Source organism: Lepisosteus oculatus, chromosome 13 (genome assembly GCF_040954835.1).
Source record: "Lepisosteus oculatus isolate fLepOcu1 chromosome 13, fLepOcu1.hap2, whole genome shotgun sequence".
Classification (NCBI taxonomy): Eukaryota; Metazoa; Chordata; class Actinopteri; order Semionotiformes; family Lepisosteidae; genus Lepisosteus; species Lepisosteus oculatus.
Genome location: NC_090708.1, coordinates 20,262,898 through 20,275,574, shown reverse-complemented (window position 1 = coordinate 20,275,574; position 12,677 = coordinate 20,262,898). Strand labels below are relative to the sequence as shown.

General features: G+C 37.3%; 2 protein-coding genes across 3 annotated transcripts in view; one reads left to right on the top strand and one right to left on the bottom strand.

The window, feature by feature from the left end:
• Positions 1 to 3,647, bottom strand: part of col4a4 (collagen, type IV, alpha 4) — a 72,945-nt gene extending 69,298 nt beyond the window's left edge. Inside the window, exons 1-3 of one of the 2 annotated variants that reach the window (XM_069197295.1) lie at positions 3,577 to 3,647; positions 1,824 to 1,994; positions 453 to 495 (exon numbers count right to left, since the gene is read on the bottom strand). In XM_069197295.1, the coding sequence (XP_069053396.1) occupies positions 453 to 495; positions 1,824 to 1,870 (90 nt within the window). In that variant the 5' untranslated portion in view covers positions 1,871 to 1,994; positions 3,577 to 3,647. Of the gene's footprint in view, positions 1 to 452; positions 496 to 1,823; positions 1,995 to 3,001; positions 3,066 to 3,576 lie in introns of those variants that run through there. The other variant, XM_069197296.1, reaches the window with a different exon arrangement.
• Positions 3,648 to 4,014: 367 nt separating this feature from the next.
• col4a3 (collagen, type IV, alpha 3) overlaps positions 4,015 to 12,677 on the top strand; it is a 64,809-nt gene continuing 56,146 nt past the window's right edge. The window contains exon 1 of the mRNA XM_015361485.2: positions 4,015 to 4,432. Coding sequence (XP_015216971.2) covers positions 4,334 to 4,432 — 99 coding nt within the window. The 5' untranslated portion in view covers positions 4,015 to 4,333. The remainder of the gene's footprint in view (positions 4,433 to 12,677) is intronic.

Below are 12,677 nucleotides of genomic sequence, written 5' to 3'. Positions count from 1 at the left end.
TCTGTGAAATGACTGCATTTAAGAAAACTGAAAAGACAATACTTAAGGAATACAGACTGATTTCAGTCTGGCTACAGATAGTAATTATAATGAGAATAATAATCAGGATTAATATATCACATTTTACTGAAAACACTAGAGAAACCTTTAAATCTAAGGAAGCTGTTGCAAGGAAATCTCTTCTTTTTTGGTTAAAAGTCACACAATTGCCTAGCTGAGAAGCTTGTCAAAGGACAAACAAAATGGAGTCTCTTCTTTTAATTTCCACATGTGATCAAAAGACCCTTCGGGCCACTTATAATGTACCTGGGAGAATTACATAGCACTAAATAAATGTTAACGATCATGTGTTTGTTCCCATCAATGTTCATATGATTTGGACACTTTTTACAAAGTTGTGCATCAGGCATACTTAAGTGTATAGTACATGACAGAGCAAGCAAGATACTCACCCCATTCACATTCTGTCGTGCAATAATTAAGATCAAAGCCCACCTGTTAAAATAATTTAAAAACATTACTGATCTCACATATTCTCATATAATTAACATGAATCTCAGAGCATGTTTTTTGTGATTTTTTTCTATTCTCTATTTTAATAATAATAATAATAATAATAATAATAATAATAATAATAATAATAATAATAATAATAATAGTTGCTTACATTTATATAGCGCTTTTTCTGGAAACGCCACTCAAAGCGCTTTACAGGTAATGGGGACTCCCCTCCACCACCACCAATGTGCAGCATCCACCTGGATAATGCGGCGGCAGCCATAGTGCACCAGAGCGCTCACCACACATCAGCTATCAGTGAGGAGGAGAGCAGAGTAATGAAGCCAATTCATAGATGGGGATTATTAGGAGGCCATGATTGGTAAGGGCCAATGGGAAATTTGGCCAGGATGCCCGGGTTACACCCCTACTCTTTTCGAGAAGTGCCCTGGGATTTTTAATGAACACAGAGAGTCAGGACCTCGGTTTTACGTCTAATCCGAAGGATATTATTATTATTAAAATTATTATTTTACTAATCATTTGAAAAAAAATGATAAAAGCACACCATTTTTTATTCTATATCCAGACTTTTACAAGCACTCTGATGTTTTACTGAGAGATTCATAAGGCACAGAATTAATTATATTCTTCTTTCATAATTAAAGCATACTGTGAAGCATACTCTCTAAATAGACATCCTTCATGATGTAAAAGTTTTCAACTGTTAAAAATAATAATATAATGCTTAAAATTTGGGATAAATAGAAGAACAGGTGAATTCTGAAGCCATGGGTATTTTTCTAGACCTGAATCATAAGCACAATTTATTAAATCAATGAATTAATTTGCTTCTTTAAACTGTTCACTCCAAGAAGAAGGAAGCAGGACACCTGGACAGGCCTCCTACTGTAGTTACTCTCCTCTCATCAAGACTGGTTCTGATGAATGGATCGGTGATTCATTGATTAAACTGAAGTACAGTAATTGCAATTACTAAAAATGAGAAGAAGATAAAGCACAACTGCAAATCAAAAGGTTTGCAACAGATTAAAAGAAATACCAAATGATATAAACTCATATTCAGGGGCTATATTCAGGTACACATAGCACAACAGCTCCCATTAACACCATGTACAGAAAGCTGTTTGGGAAGAAAAGAAACATTATAATTGTATTTGTTAATAATGCACACAAACTCTTTCTGTGACAAGGAAGGATTAGGGCAAACTTGACTTGGTTGACCCATAATGTGATAATAGTAATGAAAACTCATCAGAAAGTTTTTTTAAAAAAATTCAGATGGTAAAATGAAGCCAACTTACCAAAGAAAAACAAAAGTCCATTCAGTAAAGTACTTTAGCACCGCCATTCACACACTGTAAAGTTTCCAAATGACACATACATGTGTTCACGTTGTGTGCCAGTTCAATATTGTTTCTCTTCTCTGCTGCATGAATCCTGTTGTCTCGATGTCCTCTTTGAAAGCACCGCTTCTGTAGACAGTAATGTGGAATGACACTCTGTTTCATTAAAGGATTGCTAAGAAACACTGTACTGCTTGATTTTAAATTATTGGATAAATGTCTTTGAAGTTGGTATTTCTAGATTGGTGGATACACCAACTTTGTATTTATTGCTTATTGATTGCTTGATGGTCTGCATACTGTACATATGACAACAAATGAATTGTGCTTTAAACTAATCTAGCTGTATAAAACGTCTTCACAAATAATTTCCTTATATCAACATTTCTGGTAGTCTGGCATTAGAAAAATGTTGTATAAATACACGAATTCGGAGAGCAACAGAGGAATGTGATAACAGAAAATAACAAAATATTTCAATTCACATATGACGTTCCTAGGTACAAGGTAGACTGTCATTTTGAAGTTTAAGAAAACATGATGGCATTCCCACACGTATAATTATAAGTATTATAAACTGTAATCGTAATCTGTACCAATGGAAGCTCAAGACAGTGTTTATTATTATAATTTATCAGGATTATAGTTTTGAAGGAGCGTGTTATTTACCCTTCTGTGCTATGCGGAATTCCATATGCATCAACTGACAAGATGGTATTTTTATTTTACAACAAAGAAAAACATGCTGAACCAAGACAATATGAGCACATGATTCAGAAAAGTCAAAAATATTTTCACGGTCTTCATGAAGACATAGCCTTTCTCTCCCTATTACGGTATCGGTTATCTCGGTTTGAAGTCGAATTGTAACCCAGGTAGTTTACACGAATTGATCGCTCATCATCGCCTCATGGTTTGTAAACACATTGAAGAGGATATTATTGCGAAAAACACAGCTAGAAGAGCAAATACACCCCATTATAAAGCAAGAAAACGCTTTCAAGTGCCGCCTTTTGTAATATATTGTAACGGATTCGGGTTCTAGGGCTTGTGCCCTTTCCGCTACCGACCTAGTTTGTTTCTCCATCTCATGGGCGCGAACCCGGGACTACGGCGTTGCTCAACAAGTGTCTTACCGGTTGAGTCTTCCTCAGCGGAGGCGACCAAGAGCCCTGTTATGCGCAGAGACGTATTCGGTACAATATAATATGAAGCATCTGTCATTTTGCACTTGACGTTCTAGAAACCCAGTCAGGAAATAATCCCAACCATCTGCAAACCATTCAAATTGGCTAATTTCCCCAAATTTCTCATAATTTCTAGGGAACCATAAATAAATTTAGCTACCTGTATATACATGTATTTTGGTTTTTATATTTATAAAATCCACAACCCGAATAGTGCACATCGGCTTTCAATTTTTGACACTAGTGAAATGATCTCAATTAATGAAATCGAGGAGCGAGAACACACCTCTCTCCAACGACAACACTCAAATTGAAAGCCAGTTGCTGTCCACTGTGTTGTCGCACCTCTTCTGCAACGAGTTCACGTACTGTACTAACAATATAAAAACAAACTTAAAATTAAGCACATTTTATTTTACAGAATCTAGTGAATGCAACAGTTAAACAGAATAATTAAGCAAGCAGCGAATTCCTTTTAATTCGTTTTAATTCTGCAAATATCTGTATTAAGAACATGACCCTACCTTATTGAATCTGTCTTTTCTTCCAATTCCAACACTCTAAAATAGCATCAACTCTAATCGGACTATAAACTTCCACTAAAGCTGGAAGGATTCTTACAGTAAATGACCATAAAGAACGCACTTTCTTTTACCGTACAAGCCAGAAAACAAGGGCACTTTCTTTCTGTGAAAAATATACTTTATTATCTTATGACTGTCTCCTCAAATTATGATTATATTTTCAAATATTTTATTTAAATAAAAATTTTTAAGAACTTAATTCTGTAGATTATTGTGCAACTTCACGTTTGGTGTGGCCTCTAATTCCTAAGCAAACGAGATGAGGATCTTCTAGTCATTTTACGGTAAAGATAAATTCTGATTGGATAATGAAAAGCGACTCAAATTTTGTATACTGCTTTAACCTTGCAGATTTTCACCCAGTTAAGGCAAGCTTCACCGCCCTGTGAATGTTATCTTTTTATATTTTGAAAGATGAACCGCTGTTGGAGGTGACAATGGTCTGGGCACTTTGAAGCTCACCTGGGAATGTTCCTGCGTTAAAACCTGAAGGAAAAATAAAGGTGTTTTCCAAGAAAACAACTTTCCTGTACAGCAAAGTAGGGCTATAATAATAGCAACACTAATTCTACTACAGTACGTACTAGTTACAACTGACCTGTTTCGAACTTCCTTTCTGCATGGTGCTACAGAGGTCAGAAAAAGTCGCAGGAGATGACTGACACGAGAAAGGTTGAATGCTCGGCGTGACGCTGAAATGGCCCGCTTTCATGTACTACTATCAGAGCAGGTTCACGCTGTCCTTCTTGTGGTTTTCGTGTGGGGCGCGATCTTGCGAGGAATAACGGCGAATGAAGTAAGTATTCGGGTTTTATTTTGAAGTCTTTCTTCACAAACAGAGAGATACGGAGTGCGACTGCATCTCTTCACCCTCTTCAGTGATGTTCCTGCCTGATCGCAACAAGCCTGGCTACACGCGCTGCCCGCTTGACAGCCGGATTTCCAAGGAGTACGCAAGTCTTGTAGGACATGGGGTGCGGGTGACATAGATATATTAAACTGTCCATTTGTTTTATTAACCGAGCCTTAAAGCTAAAGAAATACGTCTTTTTTCTGGGTGTTTAGTGTCTAGGCATTTTGCGCTCTGAATGCTTAATGTTCTCCTTCCCCACCTGTGCTAGATAAAAAGTGCATGTTATAAATTATTGTGGTACTGTACCTAACAAAGCTTTGGTTTACTACTCTATGTCAAATTTTAGCAATTGATTCGTTTTCGGATAATTAAATATTTGCCATGACAAGAAACTGTGCAAAGTGGGCACAGTGGCGCACTGGTGAGCATACAGTAGCTGCCTGGCAGCTCTTTGGCCCTGGGTTCAATTGCAGACCTGCGGCGCTCTCTGGGTGGAGTTTGTATGTCCTCCCCGTGTTTGCGTGGGTTTCCTCCCGGTGCTCTGTTTTCCTCCCCCATCCAAAGACATACTGTAGTGCTAGGTTAATTGGGCTCTGGGTAAAGTGGCCCTGGTGCGTGTGTGTGTCTGTGTTTGCCCTGTGATGGACTGTCGTCTTGTCCCCGGGTACACCCTGCCTTGTGCCCGCTGCTTGCCTCGATAGGCTGCTCCCCTGAAACCCTATACTGGGTAAAGCTATGGAAAAAAAATGGATGGGTGGATATATTCTGCAAGACAAACTTTAATTACTGCTTTGATACAGTATATGTGTGTGCTGTACTTTACGCGAAAATGTGAATAAAAAATGTCCTTTCATTTTTAAAAATTATATTTTAAAACTTTGTGCAGATCTAAATTGTAATCGATGGAGCAGTTCATAAATAAAGCAAAAATCAAAAAATATCTCGTAAAATTCGGAAGTCTTGACTCTGACGACGTTGTGCTGTATTTGTATTATCTGCTGTACAACAGGTGGATCAGGGCTATATCCTATAGCCGCTATTTACTAATGTACTATTACCACCACTATTGTATAGTATACTGTAGGTGATGTTGGAAATGTTCCGTTGGAGCACGGATTTCTCAAGTACAGTGTATCAGATTAAAAAGAAGTGTTGGTGCAATTTCCCAGTGTATCAGTCTAATATCGGTTCAGTTGAAGTAATTCTTTGGCTACCTTGACAGAAGAACCAGATCACGTTCCGTCACATCACTAGCTAGGCGCACAGAGTAGTAATGTGGTTTTCGTCAGTCAGTATAAATATTTTAAATCCGGTTGGCTTTTTTCATTGGTATTGATTTCCAGGTGTTCAAAAGTGATATACCCTTGATATGTTCAGCCGGAAACCTTTAAATATCACAGTGGGTGGATCAGGATACTGTTAACTAAGAGTCGGGGCAATGTGGGTCATATGTTTTCTGCCGAATACAGACGTTTCCGGATCGTTTCCTTTAGTCGTTTTCATTTGCCAAAGAGGCAATGCCAAAGAGGATTACGTTTTTAGGTTATATAAAGGTTGGGTTCTGGCTTATCTGTCACCTCTCGACCACTTTTAAGTTATAGTCACTTAAATTATTTAAATTGCCATTTCGTGGAAAACTTTAAAATCCGAATATGTGCTAATTTAATTTAATTTACTGCAGTGCTGAGATATGCAGTTTTGTCCAGTAAGAAAATGTAACAAAGCGGAAACTGTTCTGTTCAGACACTTCATATTGTGCGTATTTGGTCGAGTCGTGATTTCTATAGATAATGTGCATACAGTACTACGAGGTGCTTTTGTTTTAGATTTACAAAGCATCGTATGAATCTATAATAACTTTAAAGGAAATTAACTTTATTCATTTTCACAAGCGGGCTGCACGTTGTAGCAGTGATTAGGGTTGCTGGCTCGTAGCGCTGTGTCCCAGGGTTCCTTTCCAGACCTTCGGCGCTATCTGCATGGAGTTTGTACGTTCTCCGCTTGTTCTTGTAGGTTTTCTCCAGTAACTGTAGTTTCCTCCCACAGTCGAAAAAGACTTACTAGCAGGTTCATTGAATTCTCAAAAAATTGCCACTGGCGTGAGTGTGCGTTTGTCTGTATACTGTGTGTTTGTTTGAGTCTATGTGTACCTTGGCCTGCAATGAACTGGTGTTCCATCCACTGTGTACCTAACTTAGTGCCCATTACTTGTTAAGACAGGCTTCATCTCCCCTGTAATCCTAGATTGGCTCAAGTGGTTAGAAAACGGATGTACGAATATTGTAACGCATATGGCTGACATTACAGGTTGTGTGAGCTGGCTTACCGGTGCGGTGACGTCATCACCCTTCCCTGTGAATATGATCAGGCTGAAGGGAGATCTCCCTGTAGCTCAGCGGGCTGTGTCCCTGTTAAGTGACGCGCCCAGTGGTGGGGTGCCAACCTTAGGGGCTTATACCCACGTGAACCTGAGAGCACTACAATATTTACTTTTTCCAATTTCAAAACCAATCAAATGAAAATAAAACCTACAGTATCTGTATTTTTCTACATTATGACTTTAGTCACATTCCATCATTCTTCTTAGACTGAAACTTTGAGGTAGAAGCCAATGTCATTTAAAAAAAAAAGATGTCCTGATGTGAATAGGCTGATAGTTACAGTATGATTGCTATGCAGAGATTCTTTGACAAAGTTGCTATCTACAGCAGACATCTAGTTATAACATGTTCAGTCCTGCTTGGAATACAGTGTATCTGTTTTTTTTTCCTTTCATGTAATATGTAAAATAACACACTTACTGTATAATGCAGTAGAAAAAAACATTTTAGGTGTTTTTACACATGTGAAAAGTCATCGAAAACATGTTTGTTGGACACTGTTAGCAAATCTTAGTTTTAAGTGCTAATATGGAAGCAAGAAAATATTTTATTAGTTTTTAGGCGCAATGAGTGGTACCTATTATAAGGTGTGTAGCTTTTAGATTGTCACTTTTGTTTTAAAAAGGCCAAGCTTAGAGTAAATTATGCTCTGCCTTGATGATGTCTTTTACAAATACAGTATGAATAAAGCATCTGAGGTTTTTATTGAGCAGGCAAAATCAGCTGGCTAACAGCTTTTATTAAGCAGAGAAGATGAAAAATGAAGCTTAGGGTGTGTTTTAACAGTATGCACTGAGGTTATCAATGAGGAACTGTATACCAGCTTATAAACCATGCAACGCCTTGTTTTAATATATTACATTTTATCAAAATATATAAGAATGGAGAGTAAGTTTGTCAGTAGAGAATTATGCAATGTTTGAAGGGAGGAAAGAGATTTTTAAATAAGTCTTTCAGAATTCAGAGGGAACGACATTGTTTGATTTTACCGCTTAACATGTTCCAGTCTGTCAACTTTTGTTTAATTTGTTCTATTATAGAAGTGTACGGGTGATTGAAAAATGTGTTTACCGTATCAATGTGCCATTTCTCCCTCCTGCTGACTAAGGCACAGAAAGGTGAAATTGCACATGATAGTGAAAGGAACCAAAGGAAAGAAAATGCCAAAGTTAATAACTGTTCAATTTTTGTCACATAGGGGTGTCCTTATGACACTCATCCATTCGTTCAACCATTTTCTATCCACTTTATTCAATTCAGGATTGCAGGGAGCTGCAGCCTATTTTGGCAAGAAATGGGCACAAGGCAGGACACCACCTGGATAGGGCACCTGTCACAGGGCACACGCAGAAACCGACACGCACACACTCACACCAGTGCCAGTTTTCCCTGAAGCCAATTAACCTACTAGTATGTCTTAAAGGGAGGAAACCAGAGAGCCAGGAAACCCACATAAACACAGGCAGAACATACAAACTCCACACAGATAGCACCTAAGATAGCCCCTTTGAAGTAGCAATGCTAAACACTGCCACTATTACATTTTACACTTGATTATCAAGTATTTCTTGAGCTCTACACGTATCATGAGTTATGAAGGCCACCTCCTGGTCAATAACACCCTTAAGGTCCTAAAGCGTGTGACGAGCATGGCAAATGTACTTTCTAATCACCTTGTTTTCAAATTTGTAAACAGAGTAAATGTAATGCCAAGCTTCAGACTAAGATTGATCGTGCTTATACTTGACTGGAATGATCTAATTTTTCCAGATGTGGTTTCTGCTATATTCCACAGAAAGAATATAATAAATATACAGGTACATTGCATTGGCAAAGGCAACCTGCCAGTTTTTTTTAGCATTCATTTAGAAAGCCATGAAAATGTTTTCAAAATATGAAAAAATGCCATGTCAAGCATACAATGCATTGTGTGAATTACTAAACATGATAGCAATTTTTTAATATTAGTATTAGGTCATGAAATACAGAAACAAGATGCCATACTCAAGTCTAATAGTTTTAAACAAATAAATTACAGTTATTTTTAATATTCAAATATAATCTTAAAGAATATGAACAGAAGTAGAGTTCTGAGTATGACTTCCCTGAACATTGATATTATCCTGTGCAACGTTGATGTCAGTGGTCTTGTCTGATAGCATTGGAGAGTTGGTGCCACCAATATTTTCTTGCATTTAAAAAAGAGTTCTCCACATATTAATATACTCCTGTTACCCTGTAGTTTGGCTTGAGCATCACAAAACAGCACAAAAATGCTCTCCATTAAGTCTCCACACCTTGTCTTCTGCTATGTTTGTCAAGGTCAAAATAGCATTCATCTGTCAATGAAGCATTCCCACACTTTCTCTGATGCCACCTCAGATACACCCTGACCCATAGAAGACAGTTTTCAGCTGTCAGAGTCACCCCCGAAGGGCCTCAGAGTATGCAGATCTTTTCATGCAGATGGTGAGCCATAGCCCTTCACCTCCTGTGCAGGTTATTTCGACCTCATGTTGTAGCCTCTGCGGTTTTGAAACAACTCTGCTGAGGAATCAGGAGAGTGTGACATCCCTGTACTAATGCGATAGCTGTCTGTCTTCCAGGATCAAAACTGGTTTATCCAAACCAGTCTGATGATTGTTGAAGCCATCGTCTTTTTTTCCTGGCACGTTCTCTCGCACAACAAAAATGCCACCTTCAGCCATGCCAATTGAAGCCAGTCGATCTTCCTGGCCGAAGTGGAACATGTTTGTATCTTTAGCTAATGTTCTGTTAATAATCTGGACTTTTTAAATGGCAGGAAGTTGGGTGCAGCAGTAGGTACTGCACCGACAATGACAAGTTTTACCTACAACTTGTGTGGTAGGTGCCCAGTGTTTATTTTTAAATGCTCTTGGCTTGTTTTTAGAGTTCTTTGCTAACTTACAATTAAGGATGCAAGTCAAAACTCAAAGATAAAAATATTTTGATTAATGTACAGTAAACCGCACAGACACTTTTTAATTTTACCTGAATTAGTAAACTATACACACAAATCAATCTTGTCTGTTATTTTTTCTCCACTACACTGTGTCCAGAACCGTAATGTATCAAGACAAGATTATAATAAAAAAATGCCTTTTGATGTTACTAAAAGTGGAGTCACAAGTGGCAAACTGCCTGCTTGGTGTTCACAACCAGTATTTCGTTATACTGGTACTGATCACATGGTTTATTATGTCTTTAGCTGGGGAGCATGATTTCTGCATAGTTTTGCTCTACAGAGAAAGTCATTCAAATTCTCCAAGGATGGGACTCATACAAGCAAAGAAAATGTGTTGAAGAAACTCTAACTTTGTCATATGGCAGTTCCACTATGATATCTTACTACAATGGGACACATCTGCTAATAGAAATATAAATATATATTATCTGGCAACCTATATAAAGAGGCTTTAAAATTCAACAAATGAGTATTGAAAACAAACCTTGCAGACATGTTATTTGATCTTTACTGTACATAATGTAAAATCATGATGGGGAGGCATGGTGTCACAGTAGTTGCCCTGCTGCCTTGCAGAGCTGAGGCTCTGAATTCAATTCTGGACTTGGTGTGCTGTCTGTGTGGAGTTTGTATGTTCTCCCCGTGTTCACGTGGCTTTTTCTCTGGGTTGTCAAATTTCTTTCTCCAGTCCAAAGATATACTGTACTGGTAGGTTACTTGGCCTCTAGTTAAGCTGGTCCTTGTGTGGGTGTATGCAGGTTTGTCTGTTTCTGTCCACAGTGCAGTCACAGTGCAGAAACAGTGCAAGAGTATATCCCGCCTTGCACTATTTGCTTGTCAGGATAGGCTCCAGCTCCCCTGTGACCTTGAATGCGATGACAAACAAGAGGAAGTCTTTTGGCTCTTCTTGCCCATTTGGTAATTAGTAGTTAATTGATCAAAGGATGTCATTCAGCCATTTCCTGAAAGAAACCAGCGTATCGGTTTCAACCACATGGCTAGTTAGCTTGTCCATACTTTCACAATCCTTTAGATGAACAAGTGCCACCTGATTTGGTTTTAAATGCTCTCCCAAGTAGTTTCCAGTTGTGCCCTCGGTTTTGTGTTTTACTGTTTATTTGACTTTGTATACTTGTATCAAGGCACCTTGTAGTCTAAAACGGTAAACCATTACCAGTTATACTGTTTCTTTGAATTTCCAGAGGCTGATAGTGTTCTTTGACTAAAATTTTTTTCTAAAGTAATCTTTTGTTCTATATATTGATTTAATCTTATACATATTTTTGTAATTGACAAATAAGCCTAGATCACAAAAAGTAAAAACATTAATTTATTCTGGATCCTATAGTCAGCAAAATGTGTGTACTGTAAACATGTTATTTGTTTTACATCATGCACCCCACAAAAACAAGATTTTTGAGATGCAAGACATGTTTAGTCTTGTAAAAGACACACACCAGATCGTGCAGACAGATTTGATTCACGTAAGGTGAATTAAGCAGACTTAAAAGAGTCCTGAATGTGAACAAACTGGACATTCTTCAGCACATGTTCTGGTGATGCCCATAACTGATAAAACACAGCTTGAATCTGTAACTTCAGATTCAACACACTCAGTAAGTGTCTGAACTGGTATTTTTTGTATATTTTGTAAGTTATGTGCTGACACCAGCATGTGAAATATAAGGGTTTACGTCTGCTAACATCTTCATGATTAGGAAAAAGACAATCATGGTATGCAGTTCTCCTAATGCCTGACTTCCACAAACATGTGGGAAGTATCTCCTTTTTCTAATTTCCACAATATTTATTTCTGATGTAATACATTCAAACTAATTTTTCAAATAATTATGAATGTAATGTGGATTTACTGTACATTAAAATAGATTACTGTTATGTTTTCTACAGTACTGTATGTCAATTTATTCCAAAAGTCAATACTTAGTTTATATTAAATAAATCAGCACCATGGAGAGCTCTAAACAGAAATTCTTTACAAACATAATCTTCATGAAGGGAATTGATCATTCTTGGCGACTCTTCAGAAGCTCTGTGTATTTCAGTAAAAGTTAAAGCTGTTATGGAAGAACAGATCTCAACTGTTGTTAAGTCCTGTTTCAACATTAGCTTCTGTTGCCATTGCTACATCTGTGGCATTAAAAACTACAGGATTTTAAAAGCTTTTGGGGATACAATGTGAGATTACACCAGTGATAAATAACGCATTTAAAAGAGAGGAAGGAAAAAAAGCTCACCTAAAGTTTTCTGACTCTTTTGAAAAGAAAAGGGTAAGCAATAAATATATAATCTTGTATGCAATACATTTGTGCTTTCTTTTGTACATTATAATGTTCATTTTTGTGTTTAAGTAAGACTACTGAAATTCATGCACTATTTGGCATTGAGAATTCCAATTTGAAATTCAGTCTGAATTTTAAGTAGCTCCTGTCAACAATAATACACAATTACACTTTAATTGTAGAACAATAATTAGAGTCTAAAATACTAAATGATTTTTAGTTGATGTTTTATAGTTTAAATATAGTGTGTATTGCAGGAAGAAATTAACAAAATATGTACTGACTTGCAAGCATAATGGCATGTCATAACACAGGTAAAACACTACAGGCACATTAAAGAGGTTGCTTCCTACCCGTGTCTCCTAGCTCTTGATAAAAACAAAAGAGGATTTTTTTTAAAAAAAAGAAGCATTTGTGCTTTAAACATGTTACCCTTATACAGGTCTGTTAACCTCCCATAACAAAAAATGCTGTATATTATTTTTGCTTTGCCATAATACTTTGATCTGATTGAGATGTTC